At 45.5% G+C, this 26,683-nt stretch overlaps 1 protein-coding gene across 1 annotated transcript in view; it reads left to right on the forward strand.

Moving 5' to 3' along the window:
• Positions 1-3,168: 3,168 nt before the first annotated feature.
• timm50 (translocase of inner mitochondrial membrane 50 homolog (S. cerevisiae)) overlaps positions 3,169-26,683 on the forward strand; it is a 34,814-nt gene continuing 11,299 nt past the window's right edge. Inside the window, exons 1-8 of the mRNA XM_085244446.1 lie at positions 3,169-3,384; positions 5,156-5,312; positions 8,491-8,522; positions 15,128-15,149; positions 21,541-21,599; positions 21,788-21,907; positions 23,458-23,562; positions 23,773-23,871. Coding sequence (XP_085100572.1) covers positions 3,169-3,384; positions 5,156-5,312; positions 8,491-8,522; positions 15,128-15,149; positions 21,541-21,599; positions 21,788-21,907; positions 23,458-23,562; positions 23,773-23,871 — 810 coding nt within the window. The remainder of the gene's footprint in view (positions 3,385-5,155; positions 5,313-8,490; positions 8,523-15,127; positions 15,150-21,540; positions 21,600-21,787; positions 21,908-23,457; positions 23,563-23,772; positions 23,872-26,683) is intronic.

Below are 26,683 nucleotides of genomic sequence, written 5' to 3' on the forward strand. Positions count from 1 at the left end.
CCATTTCATGAGGACAGTCTTCTTAGCAATGGATAAGGCAGCGAGAGCCATGTGGACTGTAATCATCTCCACAGTGACATCATCTAAATGACCCGAAAAGCAAACTGAAGGGGAGGCTGGAATGTTACATTTCAAAAAACTTTGATAAGTCTTCGCATATCCAGCACCAGAACCTACGAGCATGGATGTAATTTTTAGGCGTATTGCCTTTACAGTGCGAACAGTTGTTAGAAGACGTAAAACCCATCCTGAACATCCATTGATCTGTATAGTGCACTCTATGTATTATTTTATTAACTGTACCCAGGGATGTAAAAGAATTTGTACCACACTTGATGGCGTTTGATTAGGCTTTAATTTCATTTTTACTATAGACTTAATTTGTTGATATTCTAAAAATCTATTCTTGTTAATCATGTATTGTATAACTAATCTGTCAAATGGAATAAAGTCTGTTCCTTCGAATATATCTTCCAAGTATTTAATTCCTTTACGACTCCAGACTGTGAAGTTAATCATATTATTGTTCTGTAGTATGTCAGGGTTGTTCCAGATGGGTGCACGTTTGCTTGGGATGAATGAAGACACCATGCTGTCAGAGAGCAGCTGATGTTGATGCTTTTGCATACATCGTATTTGATGTTTGAGCTAATGAATGGTAGGTCTGAGGTCTCTATTTATATTGCATAGTGCCTGTTCTGTGTCTAGCTAGGGTTCATCTAAGTGGCTGTGATTTAGGCAACCTGGGATGAATTGTAGCCTGTTGGCTAAGAAGTAGTGTTGGAAGTTAGGTAGATCTTGTCCTCCTTTATTCTTGGCCCTTTGTAGCGTTTTAAGCTAATACGCAGGGGTTAACTCTCCAAAGGAATCCAGAAATCTAAACCAGTTCACAAAGAAGCATCTATGTCCACTGTGAACGACCATCTTTGAACGGAGGGCGGGGCTTACGACGCTAACTGTCTGTCATTTATAATCCAGTTTTGAGATCCTTCCCAGACGCCTTAACACCCACTCACATCCTGGGGCCATTTGACCTCAGCAAGCTCTCACAATGGGTTCACCCAAAACCTCTGATAGTGACCCACACCTGTTTTCACACTTGGTTGATGTGATGAGGCACATGATCAATAGTGGGTCAATGAAACCTCTTAGGAACACTCCCAATAGGACTTCACAATCCAGGACTCTCCACCAATAGGGCTTTGGAGTTGACATCACGCCACAATGTATTGTGGGAACGTGGCGCCATTTTCCAGGTCCAAGATACAGCCAGAGGTTGGCCATAAGATAGACTTAAACATAGACTTAGACATAAGATAGGTCTTTCCAAGCATCTTAGATTTCCCTCTTCTCACCTATCTCATAATCTAAATCAATCCAGCTGTTATATCAGAGTAAACACTAATATTTTTATAGTTAGGGTAAATTTGAGGCTGATTTTTTTTATTTTTTTGCATCTTGCATGTTCTCTCCAGGTACTTAAGATTCCACCAACAGTGAAAAATACAGATTGTGAAATTTTCTTTGATAGTTTGCATCTTTTTTTTCCCTTTTCTTTTTTTTAACCTTTTACCTTTTCTCTATATTTTATTGTGTTGTGCTTATTATATTTTACTGCTTCTATTGTTCTTGCGCTATTGTAAAGTGACCTTGAGGGTCTTAAAGGCGCCTATAAATAAAATGTATTATTATTAGTAGTAGTTTTGTAAATTCTTGCACAAATAACACACATAAACAATTAAGCAGCGTATATAAGCATGTATTTCTTAATTTTTATTAATTAATCGATGGCTAATGATTTATAGAACCTAACTGGAAGCTATGTTTTAATATTTAAGTCGGTGTCTCTTTATAATAATAAAAGCTAAAATAATTAAGTTTCATAACCCCACATATCTTCAAATGTTTTACTAATTTCAACTCATTTTGAAATGTTTTCAGCAAATTGCAGGTGAGTCAAATCTGACGTGATGATTTGGTGATTTTATAGACATGTGTATCTATTATGTATACAGGGAAGGGGCACTACAGTGTCAGCAGATGGATCAAATACTAATGTTTGAAAAGAACGTGGCTTTACGTTCCACCTGAAATTTAGACGTGCTGATGAATCTGCTCGGACTTTGCGCTCAGTCTCTTCTGGAGCATGACTGACTCCACCCTGGTGCAGCAGGACAGTACTTCAGTTTACTGCCCATTACTGTCAGTATCACCATAATTTTTGCCCTTCCTTCATTGACTTTTTAAGTAAGTAGTTTCTTTTTGCAATACTATTTGTTTTCCTACAATTTCTTGCAATTCAGTTCCAGCCTAGCTTTAAGGTTTAACATGGAGAGGGGTGTTAGGGGCTTGTTTTGCTCATGGCTGATAATGTGGACAAGTTAGAAAATCACAAATTTGGAGCTGTTTTTTTCTTGAGAATGACTTCCTGATAAGACTTATTGACGACACCTTATTTTTGATACCATAGATCAGAGAAGGCTAACAGGCGGACCACGGTCCGGATCTACAACACAAACAAACAAATTTTATTTTAACTGGTAGAGCTTTATGGTAGTGGTTCAGCCTGAAGAAACACACCTACCAGATGTGATACGCATCTGGGCAGTAAGCACTGGGACTCTACAGTGCCAGCAGCTGAAAAGACAGTAGAAAGAAAAGTTTAGAAAAAGAAAACTAAAAAACAGAGAAAGTGAGAGAAAAACAAAGAACAAAAACCAAATACAGAGGTAAATCCCCTGGTGAAGCACCTGATTAGAAACATAATTAGAAAATAAATCTAAAATTAAAAGTTTGACCTGATGGTGGCGCTAGAGTTTCATTATCAAGGGGCCATTTATGTATTCAATAAATAAACAAAGTGCCTGACACAAACACTTGCTCATCAGCCATATGCAAACCATTTCCTTGAGGCAAATATCTCTTGGTGGTAAAACGTGTTAGTAATATTTGATGAGAATATGAGGGTTAATGTCGCAATCGAAGGTCAGACTCACTCTTTCTTCTGATTGGTGCCAATCCTAAAAGGCCCTCCATCCTAGCGCCCCACGTGGCTTTCCACTCCTCTGATTGGGGCGTCTGCCTGCCCCTCACAGGGCCTCGGCCAATCGGGTGCTTTTGTCCTTCTTACTCGCGTCATTTGCGTTAGCTGTAGTGCTACTTTCCAACATGTCGGCTGTGTGTGTGCTCCCCATGTGTCTGCGGGCGAGCCGGGGCCTCCTCCGGCTCAGGAGCGCGGCGGCGGGTGCCTCCGCCCCAGCCATGGTGGACGTCATCCGGACACTGTCCACGGACAAGCCGCCGGCCGCAGCGGGCAGTGCGACGGGCGGGTTAGCTCAGGCGATCCTCCAGGAGAGACTCCAGCAGCAACAGCAGCCGACTCAGGTGCGCTTCATTTTTCAACCTTAACAGCACTCAGTGGCGTCGACGGGGGTAACTGTATTAAGTAGTAGGTCCGACCGTGAAACCCCGCCATCACGAGCTGCCCTGGTGATGTAAATCAACTCATGAACGAACATTTCCAACCTTAGCTCAGACTGACAGCTAGCTTACATAAAGTTATTTTCCTCACCCACGCGGGCCCAGACGGACTAAACTGTGTGTTTTGTGGTGTTTGTCGCGACACACGTGATCTTCAGAAATGTGACGTTATGACAGCACCACCCCACGCGGGCTCAGCTGTCTGCTGAATGAATGAACCTGGCATTAACTAGCTAGCATGCTAATGTTAGCATGCGTTTATCTAGTCTGGCTGTAGCAACACAGCTTACCTGAGCCCGGCTCACGTGAGTATCCTCACAATGTGTGTTCCTCTGAACAGTAACCCTAGGGTTAGGGTTAACCCTAACTGTGTGGCAGTGAGTGCAGCTGGCACTGCTGTGGTTACCTGCCCTTCACCCGCAGCTGTGTGTGTGTTTGTCAGTGCCACAGCTTGATTTTATCTGCGGGATAAATCGCATTAACAGCCGAGGTTTGTTTCGCTCTGAAGGTCAGAGCAGACCCCCACCCTCCTCCCCGTGCAGCTCAGTGTGGTGTCTGGTCATGGAGGAAGCCACCCACCACGTGACTCCTAACAGTGTGTTTCCCACAGACTCCAAACATAAAAGTGTGACATCTACAGACGAACTGTAATAAGGGTTTTAGTTAAAGACTAAATAATTGCCACTCCACTTCTTCCCAGCAGCAGATACAGAAAGTGCTGAAATCTGTTAAAATCCATGAATTTAATTGGACATGAAGGAAATCAACAGCCTTCCATGAGACCATGTTGGTTTCTGTCAGTCTGTGTTGTTTTAAATGCTGTATAACATTTGCACACATTCACACATCCATGCCTTTTCAGTTAGTTTGGCATGCTCCTGATGAGATGATGGACGGTGTTTTGAGGGTGATCTCCTCCCAGACTTGGACCAGTGCATCTGTGCGTGCTGCAGTCTGCAGTTCTGTTTGGCAGCATCAGGTGCATGAACCTCCCTGAGGTTCTCCTTGGGTTCAAGTCTGGGGAGCATGAGAGTCGTCATCTTTCAGACACTGACTACACAGTGCGGCTACACAAGGGCCTACTGCAGCAGCATCAGGTCTCAGACTGGGTTTGAGGACTTTATCCAGCTAAACCAGTCATGCTTGGATGAGCCTGAAGGTATCATAACGTTCGTCTCCAGACTCTCATCTGTCTCCTGTGCTCAGTGTGAACCTGCTCTCATCCACCAGAGCTGGACTGTTGGTTGTTGTCCTCTGCTGCACTGTGCTGTGAGCACGGGCCCTGCTGCACGCGGTCTGATTCTGACAGTCTGCTCAGAAACATGCACGAGGAGCACGATGGAGGCTGTTATGCAGCACTCATGCAGCACTCCTCTACTGCCCTGCACGGCTCTCCTCCACACTCTGTCGACTGTGCCAGCATACACACCAAACCCCCTCCTGTCAGTTTTTATTGTTTCTGTAAATTCTGTTTTTGGGAATAAAGTTTTTTTTTTTTTTTTTTTTTTGCTTGTTTGTTTAAAAGAGACACAAAAACGTTTCCTTGTGTTAAACTGAATGAAGCTGACGTCTCTAACGCTTTCCTCTCAGTTCAGACTGAAGGTGAGCGCATCAGTGCTGCACATTTCATTAATGCTAGTTCATAGTCAAACAGAAACGCTTGTTTTTGTTTAAGGGTCAGCCTCCTCCAGAGGGAGGGGAGGGCGAGAGGGAGGGCGAGAAGGCAGAGGACAGGAAGCAGAAGGAGAACACGGCCTACGCCAAGAAGATGGTGCTACGGTTGGCCGGATTCATGGGAGTCGGCGGCGCGGTCGCCATCGTTTATATATTCGGTGAGTCTTTAAGCTTCGTCCTGTGCACTCAGAGCGAGAGACTTTGCTGCCTCTCCTGAAACGGCGTCCTCACTTAGTCAGTTTCAGCCGGTTTGCTTCACAGGTGGAAACACGGTCACTGTCAGCCAATCAGCTTGCTCAGCAGCACGTCTCTATGTTCAAATCCAGTTCAACCTCTTTCTGTAGGGGTGATGTGACAAAGGAGCTGAAAATAAATTTCAGTAGACACAAAGCTGTTTCTACCTGGTTTCTATCCAGAAACTTGACAAACATTCAACAGCTGCAGAGTTTAAATGTGTTAGATCAGGGGTGGGAAACTCCAGGCCTCGAGGGCCGGCGTCCTGCAGGTTTTAGATCTGCAGGACCCTCTGGGTCAACACACTTGAATCACATGATTAGTTCATTACCCGGCCTCTGGAGAACGTTACGACATGTTGAGGAGGTCATTTAGCCATTTCAGTCAGCTGTGATGGATCAAGGACACATCTAAAACCTGCAGGACACTAACCCTCGAGGCCTGGAGTTCCCCACCCCTGGAATAAAGTCAAGAATAAGCCTGTAATCCAGATGTTTCCCACTGGATCAGATTGATCATGTCAAACCTTCCATGTAAAGAAAAGAAGAGATTTGTTTGAGGACAAACAGAAATTCTTGAAAAGGTTTGAGGAGCGTTTTTTTAAACTAATAGTTGACAGAGTCTAGTGTGGTGTGGCATTTTCAAAGGAAGAGAGGGTTTTTATTGTTTCCTTCATGCGAGTGTGCTGTGAGGGTTTATGCATGCAGGGCAGCTCTGTATTTTTCTCTTTAGAATTTAATGAGGGTTTTGTTGGAATAAATGTGCCACAGCTACCCTGGGGGTCAGTAATATTAAACTCCTGGAAAGATCACCGTGGGCTTTTCGGCCGGGCGCTTTTATACATACCCCTGTTTGAAAACATGAACCCAGCACGTGGTTGTTGGTCACGGATGAAACATGGATCAGATGTTTGGTTCTGCTGCTGGGTTTAAACACGTCAGTTTAAGGCGTTTCAAACAGGAGATGCAGCTTTATTCTTTGAGCCATCTTCAAAAGAACAAAAGAACAGGTATAATCTGTATTTCTGGCCGCGCTGGGCCTCTGAACTTCCTCTGATGGAAAGGTGGGTGTGATTGGTGTTTTCACACTTGGCTCCCTGATTGCAGGGACAGGTGGGTGGAGCTAGCAGCCTGTCCTTCAGAGGAGAGTCAGACTGAGGATGGTGAAGGGTGTTGTTGACAGGTTTGGCGAGTAGAAAAATGGACCCAGAGTGATCCGTTTAAGGAGGAGGAGAGGATGGAAATGTAATCTTTGATTTGTGGAGTCGGACTCGGGTGAGGACAGGATGAAGGATTTCTTTGGGGAGTCGTCCTCTTCAGAAACAAGTCGTTCATGAAGTTATTGGAGATTTTTGATTTGCTTTTTGTCTGCGTGTTTTGAAGACCGTGGCAGACTCTGTGACCTCGGTCTTCACAGGAATGGGATTTTATGTCTTTAATTCCACGCTTTCGATCGTATTTTGGATCCTTTTGAAGTTCGTTCCTCCTGGAGATTTTCCACCTTTTCCACTTTGACTTTCTCCTTTAGTTGTGAAATATTTGTGCTGCACTGTGAGAATGACAGAAGAGATTTTATGGTACATCTTTTCTGTGGCTCATACCTGGAGATGTTCAGGATTATAACCTGCTGTTTCTCCTGTGTTTCTTTGTGCTTTGTAGCTTTCGGCTCAGGGCGGCTGCACCAAAGGTTTAAATGAACATAAATATGTAAAGACTGTGATTGGTTCGTTGAAAGGAGGTTATTACAGTGATCAGACTCGTGTAAGAGCTGCTGAGTTAATAATAATAATCAGCATCATAGTTAGTGCTGTGTGTGATGCCATCACAGCCCATTACAGCACTTTAACACCTGCACCTCCTCCAGCTGCTCGTGCAAGTCATTTTTCTGGTTGTGTTAACCTGGTGCAGTGTGCAGGTTAGCACTGTGCTGAAGCCACGACTGTAACGACGTGTCGGTACAGAAGCTCAGAGATACGGCGGGAGACAGTTTGAAAACTTCTGCTTCTGACTTGTTCTCTTCCTGTGTCGGGGCTGAGGTGGCGCTGTGTGATATTACCAGCAGCACGTGAAGCCACCACAGCCTCTGACGGTGTGCTAGCACCTGAGGGCCCAGGCCTCACTGCAGTCTTGACTCAGAAACGACCTCGGTGTCGGTGCAGACAAAGGAGAAGACGCAGCTGAAACAGGAAACACTGATACCGCTGAGTTTCATCTTTTCAGGCTTACAGAAATCAGAGAGCCCAAACCACAGCTGCTCGCTTCTGATGAGTATAAATAGATCTGTAACCTGACCTTTAACCTGCAGGGCACCTACCTGGAAATGTAATAAATGAAGCTTTTAAATGTGTGTAACAGCGACTGCACGGTGTAGTGGTTTAACCATTTCTAACAAGCGAACATCCTGGGAGGAGATGAGATGTTGCTGTTGGTGCTTGTTGGTTATTGGATGGTTTGGTTGTTTTTTTCGTCTCTCATTTATTTTTAAAACATGGGAAAATGTTTTTGCTCGACCACAACCAGTGATGTCTGTTTACTCACGCGTGTTTTCAAATATTGATTTCTCTGTGTTTGCTAATATTTCTGCTGGAAGGTTCAAGCATTATTGTGAAGTGTGCGTGTCACCTGCCTCAAATCTAGTAAATAACCTGAACAGGTGATACACTGTGGGTTCTCTCCAGGTACTCCGGCTTCCTCCCACAGTCCAAACACATGCAGTTAGTGGGGACAGGTTAACTGGTAACTCTAAAGCAGGGGTCCCCAATCCCAGTCCACAAGGGCCGGTGTCCTGCAGGTTTTAGATCTCACCCTGGGTCAGCACACCTGAATCACATGATTAGTTCATTACCAGGCCTCTGGAGAACTTCAGGACATGTTGAGGAGGTCGTTTAGCCGTTTAAATCAGCTGTGATGGATCAAGGACACGTCTAAAACCTGCAGGGACACCGGCCCTTGTGGACTGGGATTGGGGACCCCTGCTCTAAAGTGCCCATAGGTGTGAATGGTTGTCTGCGTGTTAGCCCTGTGACAGACTGGTGACCTGTCCAGGATAAGTGGAAGAGAATGGAGGGAGGCAATAAACTGTTTTATTTTTCTTCTTTTTTAGGCACAAATTCGGTGGATGAACAAGGAAACACGGTAAGTTTTGCTGTCTCACACACACACACACACACACACACACACACACATGTGGTCGTGCTCATGCTTTAAGGCGACTGTGTTTGATTGTGAAGTCACCTGTTCAGATTCAAATCAGGCATCTGTCGCGTGAGGAGCACACTTAACAGCTCGCTGCGTGATGGAGGGGTGAGAGGTGTCGCTGTGGGAGAGGAAGCAGCACACTTATCTCACCTTTTGTCCGCTTTCATACTGTAACAGGATTGAGCAGGACAACGACCTGCACTTCCAGCCAGACGGTGATCCAGATGTTCAGCAGGCTGTGAGAGCAGCATCAGCGTTTTAAACATGCGCAGCTCCAGCCCTCGCCTTCAGATTATACATGTTTGTGTTCAGATAACCAGCCTTTCCAGTGCAGAAGCTTTGCTTTGTTCCGGTAATAAGATCGTCCCCTCGCTCTTACTTTGCTCAGCTCAGTTGCTGCTAACCAGCTGAAAGGCAAGCCAGATGTGTTTCTGTGGTGAACTGATACAGGGCAGTGTTTACTGATGGAAACAGATGTTCAGAATCAGAATCAGAATACTTTATTGATCCCTGGGGGAAATTATTTTTTGTTACAGTGCTCCATTTTAAACCAACATTAAGACAAGACAGACAATACGCTAACTAAGAATAGTACAATATATACATATATATACATACATACATACATACATACATACATACATAAGTCACTTATAAATAAATAGTTGGAAAAGAAACATGTGTAGTTGTAGCAGCAAACAGTGTGTTAAGTGGATGCGTTGTACAGGGAGATGGCCACAGGCAGGAATGATTTCCTGTGTCGTTCAGTGGTTCAGTTTATTATGTTTATTAGCATCTGGAGACATCAGCAGTGTCTGTGTGAGACAGATCTGAGCTGATGGTGATTTTGAAAGTAATAACAGCTGAAGACTTGGATCAAGCTGTCAGATTAGAGGGGGTGGGGGGGTTGGCTTGAGCTTTGCGGTTTCCTTTGATGCTGGTCTTTGGGGACAGGATCTTTGTTGGAGGCGTTAATGGCCACTTCAAAGGGCACACTTCAGTCTCATTAGGATCCTTTTGTTGGTGACAAAGAGGTGAGCGTGTCGTTTGCTCGGTGTGTATTTGAAGCTCGGGAACAGAAGAGCCGGCCGCGGACATCAGCGTCGGAGAAAAGGACCCCAGACTGAAGCCTGCAGTAACTTCAGTCGTTTGTCTTCAGTTGACTCATAAACTTGCTCTGCACTTCATTACTGCACACTTACAGCTTTCTAAAGTGTCCTTTTACAGACAGATGTGCTCGAGCTGAATTTAAATGAAAAGCAAACAGATGGGGGGGGGGGGGGGGGGTGTTCTGGTGCAAAGCTGGGTCGTCTACCTCGGGACGTCTGAGACAGCTCGGTGCAGAGAGTGATGGACACCTGAAGCACAGGCGTCGTGCTTTATCTCCGTGTGAATCATCCACCTCAGGATCAGCTACGATCCAAACTGGAAGGGAGGAAACTGGTGTGTTTCATTCTTTTACCCTGATTATGTATTTTACTGTATTAGAAATCGTACATTTAGTAATTCAGAATCTGATCTGCCTGACCGTGCAAGCTTTAACTGACAGGAAGTGAATCGACCGTCTGCTCAGGTAGGATAGTTTCAGTTTGAGGTGTGGATGTGGGAAGGATGAGCTCGCTTTGTCCCGGCACGAGAGGATTTCTCTCTTCAAAGGGCACACTTATCTCACCTGACTTCCTGTCAGGAGCTCCAATCAGACGGCACACTTCTCATGTCGCCGTGACGCCCGTCTTCTGCAGTGTGTCTGCGCTAACACTTACCAACTCCTCATCCTCAAACTGTCATCTTCAGGGCATTTAACGGCGGCGTGTGCCGGCGCTCGGAGAGGTGTTTATGCAGGAAACACTTCCCAGAAAGAGAGAGAGTGTGTGTGTGTGTGTGTCTGTGTGTGTGTGTGTGTGTGTGTGTGTGTGTGTGTGTGTGTGTGTGTGTGTGTGTGTGTGTGTGTGTGTGTGTGTGTGTGTGTGTGTGTGTGTGTGTGTCAGCTGCTCTTTAGTCATAAAGTTTTAATTATTTTCCACAGTTTTAAGTTTGATCTCCCTGCTGTTTGAAACCACAGGTGTGATTCGTCTCGATGTCACATTTCTACAAACGTAATGAAATGAAACGATCACTTCGCTGTTTAGACGTTTTTACCTGCTGCTGTGAGGTGTTGTCGTCACCCCGCGCCGTGGGCGGGCAGCATGGACACAAGTTTGGTAGGCGACGTAGGAGAGTGAAATTAATACTGAAGGTGTGGGGGGATATCTACTGAAAATCTCAGACAGGTTTGAATCTCAGTGATGTCGAGGTCAAAGGTCAAGTGTTCTGAAAATCTTGTGAATGCTGTAACTCGAGAAGAAAGTCACCGAGGACTTTTGAGTGAGCAGTGTCTGTGAGGAGGCTGAGGGGCGTCATCAGTATCTTCGTCTGCTGAAACCGACCGGACTGTCAAAAGGAAACGATTAAAACTTTGGGATGGACGTTCAGGTTGGAATTTATTGCCGATCGGCTGAGCCTTTCACCGGTCGTTGCCAATAATGCTGGTTGAAGCTGAGAGAAGCGGTCGGTGGTGAAACGAGCAACAGGGCTGTTTATGTTATTAAATATTTCCGTCCTGGAAGCACATGTTCGCCAAACGTTTTCAGCAATCCAACGGATGATCCTTTTCCACAGTATGATGCGACATCATTTCCTTTGACAGATATTTAGATACAGCCAGCGTGCACTGTGTCCACCTGAGCTGTCCATTTAACCCTTTCATGGTGGTCACTACAGTGGACAGCCAGTGTTGGTGCACAAAAAGATTCTTATTTAAATTAAAATGTAAATTTCTCTAACCTCTTAGAAGTTCAAAAATCTTTTTTTCATGCCTAAAGATGAATAAAAAAATACGTAAGAAAAAAGTCCTGATTGAGGTTGTCATGATTGATGCATGACAGGGTTAATTTTCAACCATTCAAACATTGCTCCGCCCATCAAAAAGTCACCTGCGCGAATATATCGCCTATCATCATTTATTGGACTGATGAATATCTGCTGGAAAATTTTAGATATCGCCCAACTTTACCATGAAACCCAGCACAAAGCGCCCTGGTGGTGCTCGGGGGCGTTAGTGCACATGGCAGGAGTAACATGGAGGCCCCGTTAATGTGTGAGAATATTTGTGAGAGTAAATCTGTGAAAGTGCATCTAAAATACTCTTAAACCAGAGCGTTGGCTGTTTAAGCAGCATGGGGAAACCTGCTGCTGACCGCGGCTCACGCTGACACGCACAGGTTTGTTTTTAGGGTTTTTGTGGACGTCCTTGTGGTTTGTCTGCATGCAAGGTCTCACACGTGAGCGGACCTGTGGGAACCCTCTGCTGTTATTTAACACTGTGGTCAGTATGATGTAAATGTTCTAAAATCAGCGCCGCGAGGACACGGGAACCGCAGGCCGGCCTCTTTTCCGTGCTGCGCCGTAAGGACCGCTCTCTCACATTAAAGCCTCCGGCTGTATCCTGTCGAGCCAGCAGGCGGGCCGGACCGCTTCAAAGCCGAGGCACACTTCTCACGCCTTCCTGCTAGCCCGCCCCCCTCGTGAGGTCACACGACCCGGCTGTCAGGAGGAGAAACCCTTCAGACGACACACTGTGAACAGATTTACACGTTACGGTCGGCTCGGCGGCCGTCGGGGTAAAAATCCAATGAAGCACAAATGAATTAAGAGCAGCAAACAGCCGCCTGTTGGAGCTCTCAGACAGCTTTGGGAGAAGTGGTGAGCACCGAGGCTTCTTCCAGGAACAGCTCCCGGTGTCCCTGAAGAACAAGCTGTTGGCCTGTTACAGGGTTTGGCACGCTGTAAGTCATGCAGGCGAAATGATAACCTTTGACTTCATAATGACTTTCTCATAACTACAAAATGTAAAGTCTTTACATACTCAAGGAATCATGAGGTCGTCAGTTATATCAGATATAAATGTTATGAGAGGTTCTCATCATTAGGACGATGTTTATGGGCTATTGGTGTTTTTCAGAAGCACAACATTCTGCTCTGCAGCGAGGGAAGCTCTGCGCCGCTGGACGTAACTTCGTAGCTGGTGTAGTCTGTGTGTGGAGGGGTGACACGGTCAGTGCATGTGTAAGGGCAGCGTGGTTTTGGCCATAAATGACAACAAACAAAAATCCACGAGCCCAGACTTGATGACACTCGTTTGATTTGTGGGCATAAAGTTTGAGCCGGCGTGTGTGAACAAACGAGGCACCGCTGGGATAAACGGTCCTCGAGCGATCTCCGTTTTCTAAGGATGAAACGTTTGTACAAAGAAAAATAGTTCTGATGTTTCGAACACGTGAGCTCCACCGCCGAAAACGACTTCCTGTTCTAGTCGTGCAGGTTCCTGCACAGCCAGGTGTGTGTCTGACAAGGTGATTAGCAACACAGGGGCACCACAGGGGACTGTCCTCTCCCCCTTCCTCTTCACCCTCTACACCACAGACTTCAGCCACTGCACAGAGACCTGCCATCTTCAGAAGTTTTCTGATGACTCTGCGGTGGTTGGATGCATCAGCAGGGATGATGAGACAGAGTACCGGGCTGTGGTCGACTCCTTTGTCACGTGGTGTGAGCAGAATCATCTGCAGCTCAACGTGGCAAAGACCAAGGAACTGATCGTGGACTTCAGGAAGACCAGGAAACACTTGACCCCTGTTTCAATCCAGGGGGTCAGTGTTGACATTGTGGAGGACTATAAATACCTTGGAGTACACATTGACAATAAACTGGACTGGGCTAAAAACACCACAGCACTTTACAGGAAGGGCCAGAGTCGTCTCTATTTTTTGAGGCGACTGAGGTCCTTCAACATCTGCCAGAAAATGCTGAGGATTTTCTATGAGTCTGTGGTGGCCAGTGCGATCCTCTATGCTGTTGCATGCTGGGGGAGCAGGCTGAGGGTCGCAGATGCCAACAGACTTAATAAACTGATCCGTAAGGCCAGCAATGTTGTGGGGATGGAGCTGGACTCCCTCAAGGTGGTGTCGGAGAGGCGGATGCTGTCCAAGATAAAGACAATGTTGGATAACACCTCCCACCCACTCCATGACATGTTGGTCAGTCACAGGAGCTCGTTCAGTGAGAGACTGAGATTACCGAAAAGCACCACTGAACGACACAGGAAATCATTCCTGCCTGTGGCCATCTCCCTGTACAACGCATCCACTTAACACACTGTTTGCTGCTACAGCTACACATGTTTCTTTTCCAAATATTTATTTATAAGTGACTTATGTATGTATGTATGTATATATATGTATATATTGTACTATTCTTAGTTAGCGTATTGTCTGTCTTGTCTTAATGTTGGTTTAAAATGGAGCACTGTAACAAAAAATAATTTCCCCCAGGGATCAATAAAGTATTCTGATTCTGATTCTGATTCTGATTAAACAAACTAGAGCAGTGAAATGCTTTGCTTTTATTGGATGTCTGTGTGGAGTTGTGTGTGTTTGAGGGCTCTCTGTTGCCAGCGTGACACGTTTAAATGATGAATCCCGTCCGGTTGGTGGTCTCCGTTTGCCAGCTCAGATTCTGGGATGTTTTTGTACTTTCTGTCCTCGACACGTCGAGTTTGGGGAGTGTGGGAACCCGTCCCGCTCTCCCAGGCTGCTCTGCAGTCGCACCGAGGTGTCGATGAGGGTTTAACGGCCTCTTCCACGCCTCTGCACTGACATCACTTCACCCCCGCACGAGAGCATCTGCACGCCTCTAATTAGCCATTTTCTCCACTCTGTAAAAAGAAAAGAGCTTCACCAGAGGAGGTTCATGCACATCCACCCTTTTCCCACAGGTCTGCCCATCAGAATTACATTAAAATCATTAAAGAGTCGAATTAAAATAATAAAGTGCATTTCTAGCATCAGCTGGTAGGAATCTTAAAGTCTTAAAGTGAGCAAAGTCCAACAGAGTCAGTGACGCGTACCTGTGGTCCAGCGTAGTAACTGCAGTGACTCTGCATGTCCACCAGGGGGAGGGCTTCATCACAGATCCGACTTCAGATCTCTCTTCATCATCTTATCTTCTGTCTCTAAAAAGATTTTCCTTCTTAAAAGTTCAATTTCAAATTGAACTTTTAAAAACAAATCTTTGTGTAGTTTTTACGCCCAGAAAAAGTCATGAAGCTGTAGATGAATCATAGAAGTCATATAATGTAATTATACATTATACCTGTGATACTTGATAGTTTTTTTATTTATTTTTACCTCTGTTTTATTTTGTCCCGATAAATAAATGCATTTTATTGTATTTTATTCAGACTTTATTGAGCTTTTTGCTGTTTTGTTTATAAGTAAATCTCATTTGAATCCTGTTAGCTAATAATCAGCTGATCAGTACCTGTCTCACCTGAGGTCTGTGTCATGAACAGAAAATAAAAATTATTTTCTGCAGTGTATCAGCACACGTGTAAGTAAGCAGACCGATGTGGAGCTGCATGTTTACGCTGCCCTCACAGCTCTGATGAGCAGACGTGATTGATGAGAGCAGATTTGTAACCACCTCCTTTCTGCTCCTCCTCACAGATTCCAGACGAGTTCGACAAAGGTGAGTGTAAACCTTTTATTTTTTTTCTCAGCTCGAGCTCACATTTAAACTGATCTTAAACTGTGTTTACTGCTCACAGCTGAGGCGCTCTCTGCTTGTGTGAATGATTGATCACTCGGTGCCAACTGTTCTCACTCTGTGTGTTTGCTCCAGTCATCCATATGCCCCATCATTCACCCCGCCCACCCCTGAGCTGCCTGTCAGCACAAATGCACACGTTTCCATCCAGCGAGACAGACTACAGCTCATCGCCTCCGTTAACCCGCTGCCTCTTAACAAGATGACAGAATAATGGGAGTAGTGCTAAAAATACATGTGGAGACCATTGGCATGCTGAAGGTGTGGAAAGCTGCGTTCATTAGCTGAGGTGCAGTTCTGTGCAGCAGTAGGTTTGCATACGTACAGATGACCAGTAGCAGGCTGGACCACCTTTAGCTTTTAGAAGTGGCCGTGCGTGGTCACAGTAACGGGCTGCAGGGTTTAAATAACTGACGGGGGGGCAGGGTGTGGTCCTCTGCTGATGTAGCTCATCTGCTCAATCCGAGATGCTCGTCTGCACACCTCTTCATGCACGTCAGTCATTATTGGTTTGATTTTATTGCTGAGTCGTGCAGAAAACTACATGCTCCGCCCAAACAGGTTCACAAGATGTTTATAAAACTGAAGCAGCAGCTTAATTTACAGATGAAGTAATAAAGAAATAATCTCTCCTGACGTGTTTTCCAAGCTTTAGAAACAAAGATGACAAAGTTCATCTTACGATTAATATCTATAAAAGATTGAACGGCTTCCATGTGTGGCTCATGTAAATTCAATAAGTGAATGGAGAGTGAATCCCAGAGCTGCATCATTTCTACATGCAGGAGGAAGAACATGATGTAAACAGAGTAAATCTTCATTCTTCTGGCCTTTCTGCTCCTCACATTGATCTGCTCTCTTTCTTAAAAAGCTATTCTGATTGCTTATTAAACCTAATAATCAGATGGTCAATATCTCTTCCTCCCGGGGGTCCAATCTGCCTCCTCTCCTCCTCCTCTCCTCCAGTCCTCCCTTTCCAGCCTAAATCGCTCCCTGAGGTCCACTTTGTCCTCATCTGGCTGCAAACCTCCGTCGCTCCTCCCTCTGTGGGTGACGCCTTCGCCCCCTCTCTGCCTGTCCGTCTCCATCTGCGGTCGGCAGCTCGCGATGCCGAGGCTGGAACCGGTCGGGACAGACGGGAGAGAGGGAGGATGTGTGGATTGATCGATTGATTGATGAACAGAAGGACGAGGTTGGACTGAAGCTCAGGGACACTGAGTATTGATGAGTGGATTAGATCCGGGCTGATGTGACGCTCACAGCTGTCCACCACACACTCATTTACAGTGTGGACAGCTCCCCACGTCACAGTTTTATCCTCTTAAACCAACAGTTTGACTCTTAAACTGTTTTTATACACAAAACTTTGCTTTTAATTCAAGTTTCTGTGCAGAATAGAAAGTTTTGTAGAGGTAATAATCATTTTCCCTCCGTGTCCTCGGAATAGTGTGTCAGACATGAGAAAAGAGTTTAACGTCTCTACATAAAGCTGTTAATCTGCACGATTAAAGCACAAATCATTGTCAGATTTATATTCGATATTTTATCTATAGTGGAAAAAAAATAACTAAACTTTTAAATTGGAAGTTGTCCGTTTTATTCAAACAGGAAAATTCAAACCTTTTACAAGAGTGAACGACAGCATTAGCCGCACAGATGCATCTAAATCCACATCCATGCACCAAAGCAAGAACAAAGTGAAACAGAAGTCTGCAGGCTTCAAAGCTCAGTCGGCTTCAGTTTCAGCGCCGCCGTCGCCGCGTGAAACGAACCCGCGGCAGATGGAAGCGGACAAAAACTGATCTGCGTCACGTTTAGCTGTGCACGCAGAAGGACTTTATTGCTGTTTTAATTAATACTGACTGTAAGGAGAAAACTGCTCGTTGGTGTTTGCAGCCGGTTTGCTTCAGGAGTAGAAATCGCTGCTGGCGCTCTCTGACAGCAGACCATCAGTTATGACGAACACTGAAGATGCTGAAGAAGAGCCGACCTTCATCATTAGTTCTCACATGCGGTCTGAGGGGCTGTAAATGTATTCACAGCGAGGAGAAGAAGAAATGTCAGAATGGTGATGAGTGGTGGATTCATGCACATCATGACCTGCGGGACCTTAGGAACCAGGGGCAAATGATCCCTGATTAGCTTAGGGAGCAACCTAAAAGTTCACCACCCCTCAGGGAGACGCGCCTCCACATCTTTCATCCTCCTCACTCCTCTTTTATATTCTACCTTCCTCCTCCTCCTCAGGGAGCGGCAGAAGGTGAGTGAGGCGATGGATGTGCGAATGGGACTTCTGGGACACATTTGGCTGCAGAATCTGTTCGCGTGCCAAGTGACGGCATTTGTGTCTGTGATGCTGAGGAGCGTCGGATACCATAGCAACCAGCATGTGACACGCCTCGCACACACAATGCAAAGTTTTACCTTCAGAGCGACAGACTAGACTTGGAGATGGTGGAAAGGGGGAAATCTCACGTCCTGCCACCTGTCCCACACTCTGATATGAGCCTTCAACATTTACCCAGAATGCACTTCATATTCACATTGCTTCATATCGTGACACTGTGAGTGGGCAGCTCTTTGAGCCCTAAAAATGTCCCCTGGATGTCTGCTGTTCATACGTTGGTGGATCTGTGCGCTCAAAGCCTAAAAACCGTGTTTCTGTCCACGCCGAGCCCTCCGTGGTGTTTGAACCTGACACGTTCGTACTGCGTCCTGCTGCCGGAGCATTAATAACCCCTCGCAGTCAGCCCGGGGGCCTCGTATGAACACATTGAAGAGGCCACAGCGTGCCGTCGTTTGTCACCCGGAGAGAAAGCAAACGATTGATATCTGAGGAAGAGGAGGAGGTGGCGTTGTGCAGCAGATGCCCGTCCTCACTGTGGCTTTTGTTTAAGGCCAGAGACCTCCATCTCTCCACACACCTCCCTCTTTAACTCTTTCTTCATCCCCTTACTCCTCTATCCCTCTCTTTGTCGCCTTCATCATACCTCCTCCTCCCCCACCTTTTTATTTCAGAAACAGTAAAAACTTACTGAGCTTCTCTGCTCTTAACACTCAGATTCAGATTGTTTTCTCTTCTCTTGGATCTTTGTGAGGTCATAGAGACAGGGTCATCTAAGGTGGTGCTAAAACAGCTTGTTTCAGAGCTGGAAACAGTAGAATAGGCCGTGTTTGGAGTGTGTTGCATGTTTCCACCTCATAAACGAAAGAAAAGTCAAGAAAGGGAAAATATTCTCGTTTAGGAAGCGAAACCAGTCTTTGGTGTGTCTTTGGCTGCATTTTGACAACTGAAACAAATTCCAGTGTAATCCAGTAAAATGTGGTTAACATCCTGGTGTTGCCTCGAACACCACCTTCTTCCTCTCAGTCGTAGAAACTGTCAGAAAGACAGATTCCTCCCCCATCACCACCTCCATCACCTCTCCTCTGCTCCATTAACATGATAAAAGCCCAGATTAATCCCCCTCCCCTCTGTGGAGGATATCCCCACACACTGGCGTCCTAGATTTCCCTCTCTCTCACACACACACACACACACACACACACACACACACACACACACACTTTTCCTGGTGTGTTTGGTGGGGTTCCCAGGGGACAGGTTACTCAGCAGCCACGCTTTACACCCCACGCTGCCTGCACGCGTAAACATCCTCTTCTTCAGCCTCGAGGATATTATCGCTCCTCTTTTATTTCATTACTCTCACACCATCTGTTTGCTAGCACCCCACAGCCTGTATGTAAAAGATGGACATACCTTCTCTGACATCACACACTACTTTCCCCCGTGTGTAATCTAGCTGTTGTCACAAATAATCTGAACACTCGTGTTTCTGCAGATGCTCATGCAGAGCAGGAAAAACCTCACTGGAGGTTTTATCTTTCCTTTCAGGTCATTGTGTGTCTTAGTTTGTTGTCTGTCTCTTTGTGGCCATTTCATGGTTTTGATTTTTGTTCTGTTATTTCTGGGCTTCTTAGGATCTTAATGCAGGTGTTTTGGTCTCATTTTCTGGTTATTTTGTCTGCACTTTTTTCTCGATTTTGTGGATATTTCTGGATATTTGTTGGCATTTTGTCTTTTTTTTTATTTTTTTTTTTTATGTCTGTAAATGTCATGCGTATATGAGTATACATCGAAACAGAAACCAGATTTAAATGTGGTCAGTCTCCCCTGCATGGTCATCTCCTTGTTTACTTCTGGACATCTTTAACTGAACTTTATTTATATAGCGCCAAATCACAACAACAGTCAACTCAAGGTCTTTATATTGTAAGGTCGACCCTACAATAACACATACAGAGAAAAACCCAACAATCATATGACCCCCTATGAGCAGCACTTTGGCGACAGTGGGAAGGAAAAACTCCCTTTTAACAGGAAGAAACCTCCAACAGAACCAGGCTCAGGGAGGGGCGGGGCCATCTGGATACAGTTACAGTATTTTATTATTTGGATAAAAGCAAACATTGAAGAATTACCAACATATACACAGACAACAGTACAGGGGATCTAACCAGAACAAACTGAGCTAGCGTGATGTTTAAAATGAAGCTCCGATGGAAGAAGGAAGTCTTTTCCAAAGTGATCCAACCTCAAAATGTGGATATAAAAGGACGTGGTGGATTAGATGGTCGGCGAGGCAGGAATAAGATCAGAGGAGATCTGAGATATAAGCAGGAGCCATGTAGGGTGTTGCACATTATTTATAAATGTTCAAATAAATACCAGATTTCACTGGAAGCCAATTAAGGAAGCAAGAATATGAGAGACGGCCCAGCTGTGTGGTCCAAACAGTGAAAAGTAATCTACAGTGATCTAGACAGGACAGGATTACTGAAGTTCTTAAATGACAGTAAAGGTTTGTTTTTGCGGTGTTTGAGCTCAGACGGTGGTCACAGTCGGGCCACGTGATGTCAGCTCTAATATAAATGTGATTGGCTTGTAGGGAAACGTCAGCCTCTCTGCTGCTGTCAGGACCTGAATGCTGAAATTAGGCTGTAAACACCTTTATTTCTGCTGTAAAGTTTTAATGAGGACTGGCTCACTGCTGGAGCTCAAGCGGAGTGATCCAGGTCTCCACAGGGTCTTTTATTTTGAAAACTGCCTGCTCTAAGCTTGCTTTGTTTGCCTTCCCGTCCTCGTTTAAAAGATCTGCTGTTCTTGTTAATGACACAAAGCAGAGCGGTGCCGTGGGAATGAAGACCTCGTCTTCACAGGCTGAGTGGAACACGATAAGGAATCTGAGCTCCATCTTTGCTGTCCGTGTTTTGATGGATGGATGCTTGACCTTCTAATTTGGAGTCATGCACTCTCTCCTTTGCTCCGCCCCTCTCTAATTATTAACCATATATACATGTACATATTTCCACACAGTGTGTGTCCACCTCCTCAGCGTGTCATCACATCAGGCAGATGGCTCCCTCGCTTCCTGCAATGAACTCTGGGGGACTGAGTCCCTCGGGAACACAGCGTGCGTCTCTCAGTGCTTGTGTTTAGAGGGAGATGAAGGATAGAGGTGTGCAGTAATGAGCCCACCACCCCATGGGAAATGGAGTCATTGTTATTTAGTAGTCATTAGCACGAAGACTCGGCATCGTCTCCCCGATCACCACGCTGATAAAAACCAGTCAGCTCAGCTTTGGGTTTTATTCTGACCAATCAGATCTCCTCCTGCTACTCCAGTATTTGTTAAAGCTAAAAGTGAATTTAAAAATTGCCAAATTAATACAAGTATATACATAATAATCACATTCAATGCCATCTCACAGAAATGTATGAAGAAGATCATGGACGCTGTGTGTTTTGCTGTTATTTACCAGGGTTCCCGTGGGAACCTCGATAAATAAAAATGAGAAAAAGATGAAAATAAAAAGATCTTAAAATGTCTCATTTCCCCCAAAATTACTGCTGGTTTGTTCAAAACTGGTAGAAGGGAATCGCAGCCAACAGAATAGATCTTCCCCTCCGTATTCAATGGTCGTTTGCTTTTTGAGGAGATGACTTGAACGTGATGTTTGCCGAGCTGTCGGAGACCTGCGGCTTCAGCGTCGGCTTGGCTTGGCTGGAAGTCCAGCTCCACGCGCACTCGCTGAGATCTTATCAGCTGTTTGCGTCCCCTCAGGGAATTGTAGTTTTCAGAAGCCATTAGAACTACAGCTGTGCTCACTTTCGGTAATCTGTCGGCTTTAAATGGGCTCTAAGCAGCTAACAGAGGAGTCCCGCCTCCTCTTTGATCATCTCCTGCACCGTCAGCCTCCGTCTCACAGTCAATTCACTTATGTAACTGAGCACTTTTCCCTTTTCTTTCAGACCCTCCGGTCATCCAACAGTTACGAAGAACCTACAAATACTTTAAGGACTACAGACAGGTGAGTCCAGTCAGCGTCGGTGCATGGAAACATCCAGAACTAACTTTCATGAGAGTCAAACAATTAAGATCTGATTAAAGTGTAGACCCAGCTTTAGTGCAGCCAGTTGAACTATTGCATTACCTGTTTCGGACTTTTAGAGGCTCTCTGTGACCTCGTCTTTGTTTGTCTCTCGTTGATGATGTCAGATGATCATCGAGCCCACGAGCCCGAAGCTGCTCCCCGACCCTCTGAAGGAGCCGTACTACCAGCCTCCTTACACGCTGGTGCTGGAGCTCACAGACGTCCTGCTGCACCCGGAGTGGTCGGTACGTCTGCTTCTCCGAGAGCTTTACAGCCTTTGTCGATTATAAACGGTCCAATGAGAAGCTGGAGGGTAACACTGCAGCAATCCCACTGAAACTGAACGGAACTGAAAACTGTTAAAGTTAAATTAGTCAAGTTTTTCCAACTTCCTTCAGAACGTTATGAAGGTGAGGAATCAGCAGGCAGAAGAAGCATGCTCTGTCAGTGCTCTGTCAGCTCTGCAGAGGTGTGAACTCGGAGCAAAGCAACAGCGTGGTGTATTTGATCCTTTACAACCAGCCCCACAGATTATAATCTGTCAGTTACAGATACCCCTGATCCCAGCACCTTATCTGTATAAAGTAGACTTGGAGTCAAGACCACCTAAACCAATGGTACTGAGAGTAGCTGTAGATGATGTTTTCTGATGGGCCTTTGGAGGAAAACAGGAGGTGAGAAGCTGAGAGAGGCGTGTAAGACTGCAACTCTGGATCGTCACGTTTTGGAGGGTCTAATACATTTAGCCAGATTTCTAGAAAGGAGACCTGCTGCAGCCAAAACGGGATGGATGCTGTGTTATCCCTGTGACAGACCTGCGACCTGGCCAAGGTGTGCCCCGCCTCCCACCCTGAGACAGCTGGGATAGGCTCCTCCCCTGTGACCTTGAATTACATAAACGGAAGCGAATGGATATTAATTGTTTGGCCAAACAGTGTCTCAGGAGATGAACTCCATTAGTCGCCAACAAAGAAACCCGAGTTAGAGCTGTGGTACGTAGCTTCCTGCTTCCAGGGCTCCTCACCTGCTGTTTTTTAGAAAGCTGCTGCGAGCTTGTGTTTGGCCTCTTATTGTCCTTGTTTCCTGTCCTCGTTCCCTTAAACTTGAAACACACAAAGAGCTACAGTGAACTCCTCAAGACTGAATAATCCTGAAATGATCCTTTAACAAACAGGTTACAGTTCAGGAGAGACAGGTGGAGGATGTGCTGGAGGCGTGTCCACCACCTGTCCGCTCGTTCAGTGTCTGCTCCTTTTCACTCGTGTAAAACACGCCTCTTACCTGACAGGTGCGCAGCAGCCAACACCTGCCGCCGGTTAAAGCAGGCAAACACGTTCACCTGCTGGACCGTGTCAGCTTTCCTTCCTGTTACACACACACACACACACACACACACACACACACAGGTGATAATGGGACAAAGCTTGTTTTATCTGTTTAACTGAAAGCAGCCTGAGTGACGAGGTCACGACCTCTGAGCGTGCCCAGACAGTGGCTGTCAGATCTCCTTCCTGCAGCTGTCGGTGCCTCACGCCTTCATACTTTTGCAAAACGATTCATGTAACCTTCATTAACGACTCTTTTCTGGTCTCGCAGACACTGTGTTGTGTTGTATTCTTAACAACATGTGATCGAACTTTATTATGATAAACAGAGAAACTCAGAAAGGGAAGCAAACTGCTCGCGTCCACCAAAGTGCAGGAAAAGCTGCAGGACTTTGTTCATGATGAGCAGCAGCTGGAAACCCTACGCTTCAATCCAGATGTGTTTAAACAGCTGCTCTTTCTCTCTGCAGTTGGCAACAGGTTGGCGCTTTAAGAAACGTCCGGGCATCGATTACCTGTTCCAGCAGGTGGCGCCGCTCTACGAGATCGTCGTCTTCACCGCAGAGACCGGCATGGTGAGCGTTTCAGCAGCTGCTCATAGAGACGGCTTACAGTTCCCTCTCCTGCTGTTCCCACACGGGCTGGCCCTCTTTAATGGGATCGTACCACTTTGAACTCACGTGGGGGGAGAGGAGCGTGTTTCTGTCTTATTTACTAATCTGAGGCGTGACGACACATTAAATCAGCTCTTTGCATCCATGCTTTGTGCTTCCTTTCGTGTGCAGACGGCGTATCCTCTGATCGACAGCATCGACCCTCAGGGTTTCGTCATGTACCGTCTCTTCAGAGACGCTACGCGTTACGTGGAGGGACATCATATCAAGGTGTGTGTGTGTGTGTGTGTGTGTGTGTGTGTGTGTGTGTGTGTGTGTGTGTGTGTGTGTGTGTGTGTGGTGTTATGTCAGCCTGACATGACAGAAATGTTGACTTAAAGGACACTAACATACATTTAAAGGTGTTTTTGACCAACAAACCTTTGCTCTTGAATAATCTCATGTTTCACATCAGTTTGAATCTGTGGCTCAAAAAATCCTAAATTTCTTTTACATTTTAATAATAAAAAGTGTTAAAGTTTTAGATTCAGTTAAAGAAGTGTTCAGCTTGTGTTGGATAACTTTATTCATGTGTTAAACGATCTTTAGTGCTGATTTCTGGATGGATGTTGTTACGGGTTCAGATATTGAGGGTGAGCACAAACACAACACTGGCCCAGAAGAGCTTCGGTCAAACAATGGTTTTAATGAACACACTCGTGGGGAGATGAACACTGCCCACCGACTGCATCGATCTCCAAATGGTGGAGCATTACTCAAACTCTTATAGCCACCGTTGACCCCCACCTAGTCGTAAAATCATTCACTAACTCCTAGCGAGCCTGACTTATGGCCTTGGCTCCCTATTTCGTCTGCCTTTAACAACAGCAGGAGTGAAGCTCCCGTGGAATGTGCTCTGACTCCTCCGCTATCAGAAAAAGCAAAGTCCTGACTCTGAAAACAGCATTTCTTATAACTCAGCAGTATAATGCATCATAAACAATATCATTCATTCACAATAAATCAGCAGTCTGATGTAATACCGATCAGTAATAGTTTCACCTTCTCTAATTCAGGAGAATAATGCAAACTAAACCTACATAATAATTTCACAATCATTAATCGGGGGCATAACGTGGCATAAGATAATATTATAATCTCACAATGTAAATTTTAAAACGAGACAGCGCCCCCTCTGTGAAGGGCGGGGCGTGGCGAGTTTAACTAAAATCATCCCAAAGCATCTCGTTCGCTTCTTAAGTCGACTGTTAACAGTGAAACACGTCCAACTAACATAGTCTTTGTTCATTTTGTCTTCCTTCATTAATTAAAACGCTGAGGTGTCCGTACTGTGTAGTTTATGGGTAGTTGACCGGTTCTTCTATAGAGGTGCTCTGCTCCAGGTGAGGTCAGGGTGCTGTGCTCGTTTAGTTTCTGATCCTTGTTACCTGCAGCAGTCAAACATGCACAACGATGCCTCCTGTCGTTGGCGTGTGTTATCATGTTATCAGTGTCGGGTAAACGCTGATAACATTTACATCTGCGATTTTCTATGCTGTGGTCTGCTGTCATGGTGGAGTGGCAGAGAGGGACGGGGGGAACTCAAACTGGTCAGGAGGGCCAGCTCTGTCCTGGACTGTCCGCTGAGGTCCATCGAGCAGGCTGGGGAGGATGTTGTCTAAGCTAACATCCATCACGGACATCACCTCCCACCCCTGCATGAGACTGAACACCGAGCAGCTCGTTCAGCAGTAGGAAGGAGGTCATTACAGCAGCTGTCAGACTCTGTGACGCAGCTTAACATGCTTTGGTCGTCTTACTCACCAGCTTGTTTGTTTACGGTACATTTCATACAAATCTCTGTACAATTTTCTCAATTTTTCTATACATATTCTGTACATTGTTACCTGTATATACAAACTTTGGTTGCTTATGTTTATAGGACCACCTTGTGTCTTCCTTTTATATTTTATTTTCCCGTGCTGTAAGAGCTCTGTAACCGAGATTTCTTATCCGTGGGATAATAAAGATGATTCTTTTCTAGGCGTGACGTGGGCCACGAGTTTGAGACCCCTGCTCTAAGACAGTAACAGACTGAACCAATTAAATAATACAGTATATTACAAAGTTAACAAATGGCTCAATTATAAATATACTGAAACGCATTTTCTAAACAAAATACAGAAAGAATCTGAGCGGATATATTTCAGATAAATCCAAGTGAAGCATGAAGTTTACAGTTAACAACATCTGTTCTATGCGCACAACAAAGAAGCATTCGTGCTGCTCCATTTTGTACCATTTGCAGTTTCTCCTCTGTTGCACCACCAGACCAAACTAATCGATAATCCACTACTACTGCCTGATCAGGTTTGGTGCCCAAACTTTTACTTTCCAGCTACTTCCAGAAGATGAAACCGTGAGCAGGAAGTTTAAGTTTCTAAACTCTGCTACAGCTGCTCGGCGGTGCTGCGTCACCCCCCCCCCCCCCCGTCCTCTCTCCATGTTCGCCTTCTGCTGCACAAATTGATTTCTCCTCCCCTCGCTCCCCCTCTCAGGCCTCATTAACCTTCTGCTTCCTTTCTCCCCTCTTCCTCTTATGTCACCTCCCTTTCACCCTCCCTCACCCCACTTTCTTCGTCCTCCTCCTCCTTCTGTCTCCCTCCAACTGCCATCTCTGTGCATTAGAGAGCTGGGTGGAGGCTGGAAGGAGCTGGTTTAACCTACTTCCCAGAGCAAAGACACACTTTACCAGCTCATCTCCATAATGCCAAGACAGGCTGAATGCAACAGATGCTGAGAGAGAGTTAAAGTGCTGTATATGGCAACAAGAGAAAGTTACTAAGTCCCTGTGAAATTAAAACAGTTGTTTAATGATGCCTGTGGCTGTGCTTTTAGCAGCCGTGGACGAGTTTGATCCAAACCAACACCATCAGGCTTCAAACAGACATCACAGAGTCACAATCTGAAGTCTGTTTTCTTTTCTGTAACTGGACAAAACTTCAAAAAATGCATTTTGGCTAATTTTCCGGTTTTGGTTCCAGTTTTTTCCGAGTCCCTCAGATTTAGGGGAAATATTTAGCACCGATCAGTCTGTATGGAT

This window comes from Mchenga conophoros, linkage group LG14 (genome assembly GCF_057382185.1).
Source record: "Mchenga conophoros isolate Kocher_MC1m ecotype Shallow Benthic linkage group LG14, M_conophoros_male_GT1.1, whole genome shotgun sequence".
Classification (NCBI taxonomy): Eukaryota; Metazoa; Chordata; class Actinopteri; order Cichliformes; family Cichlidae; genus Mchenga; species Mchenga conophoros.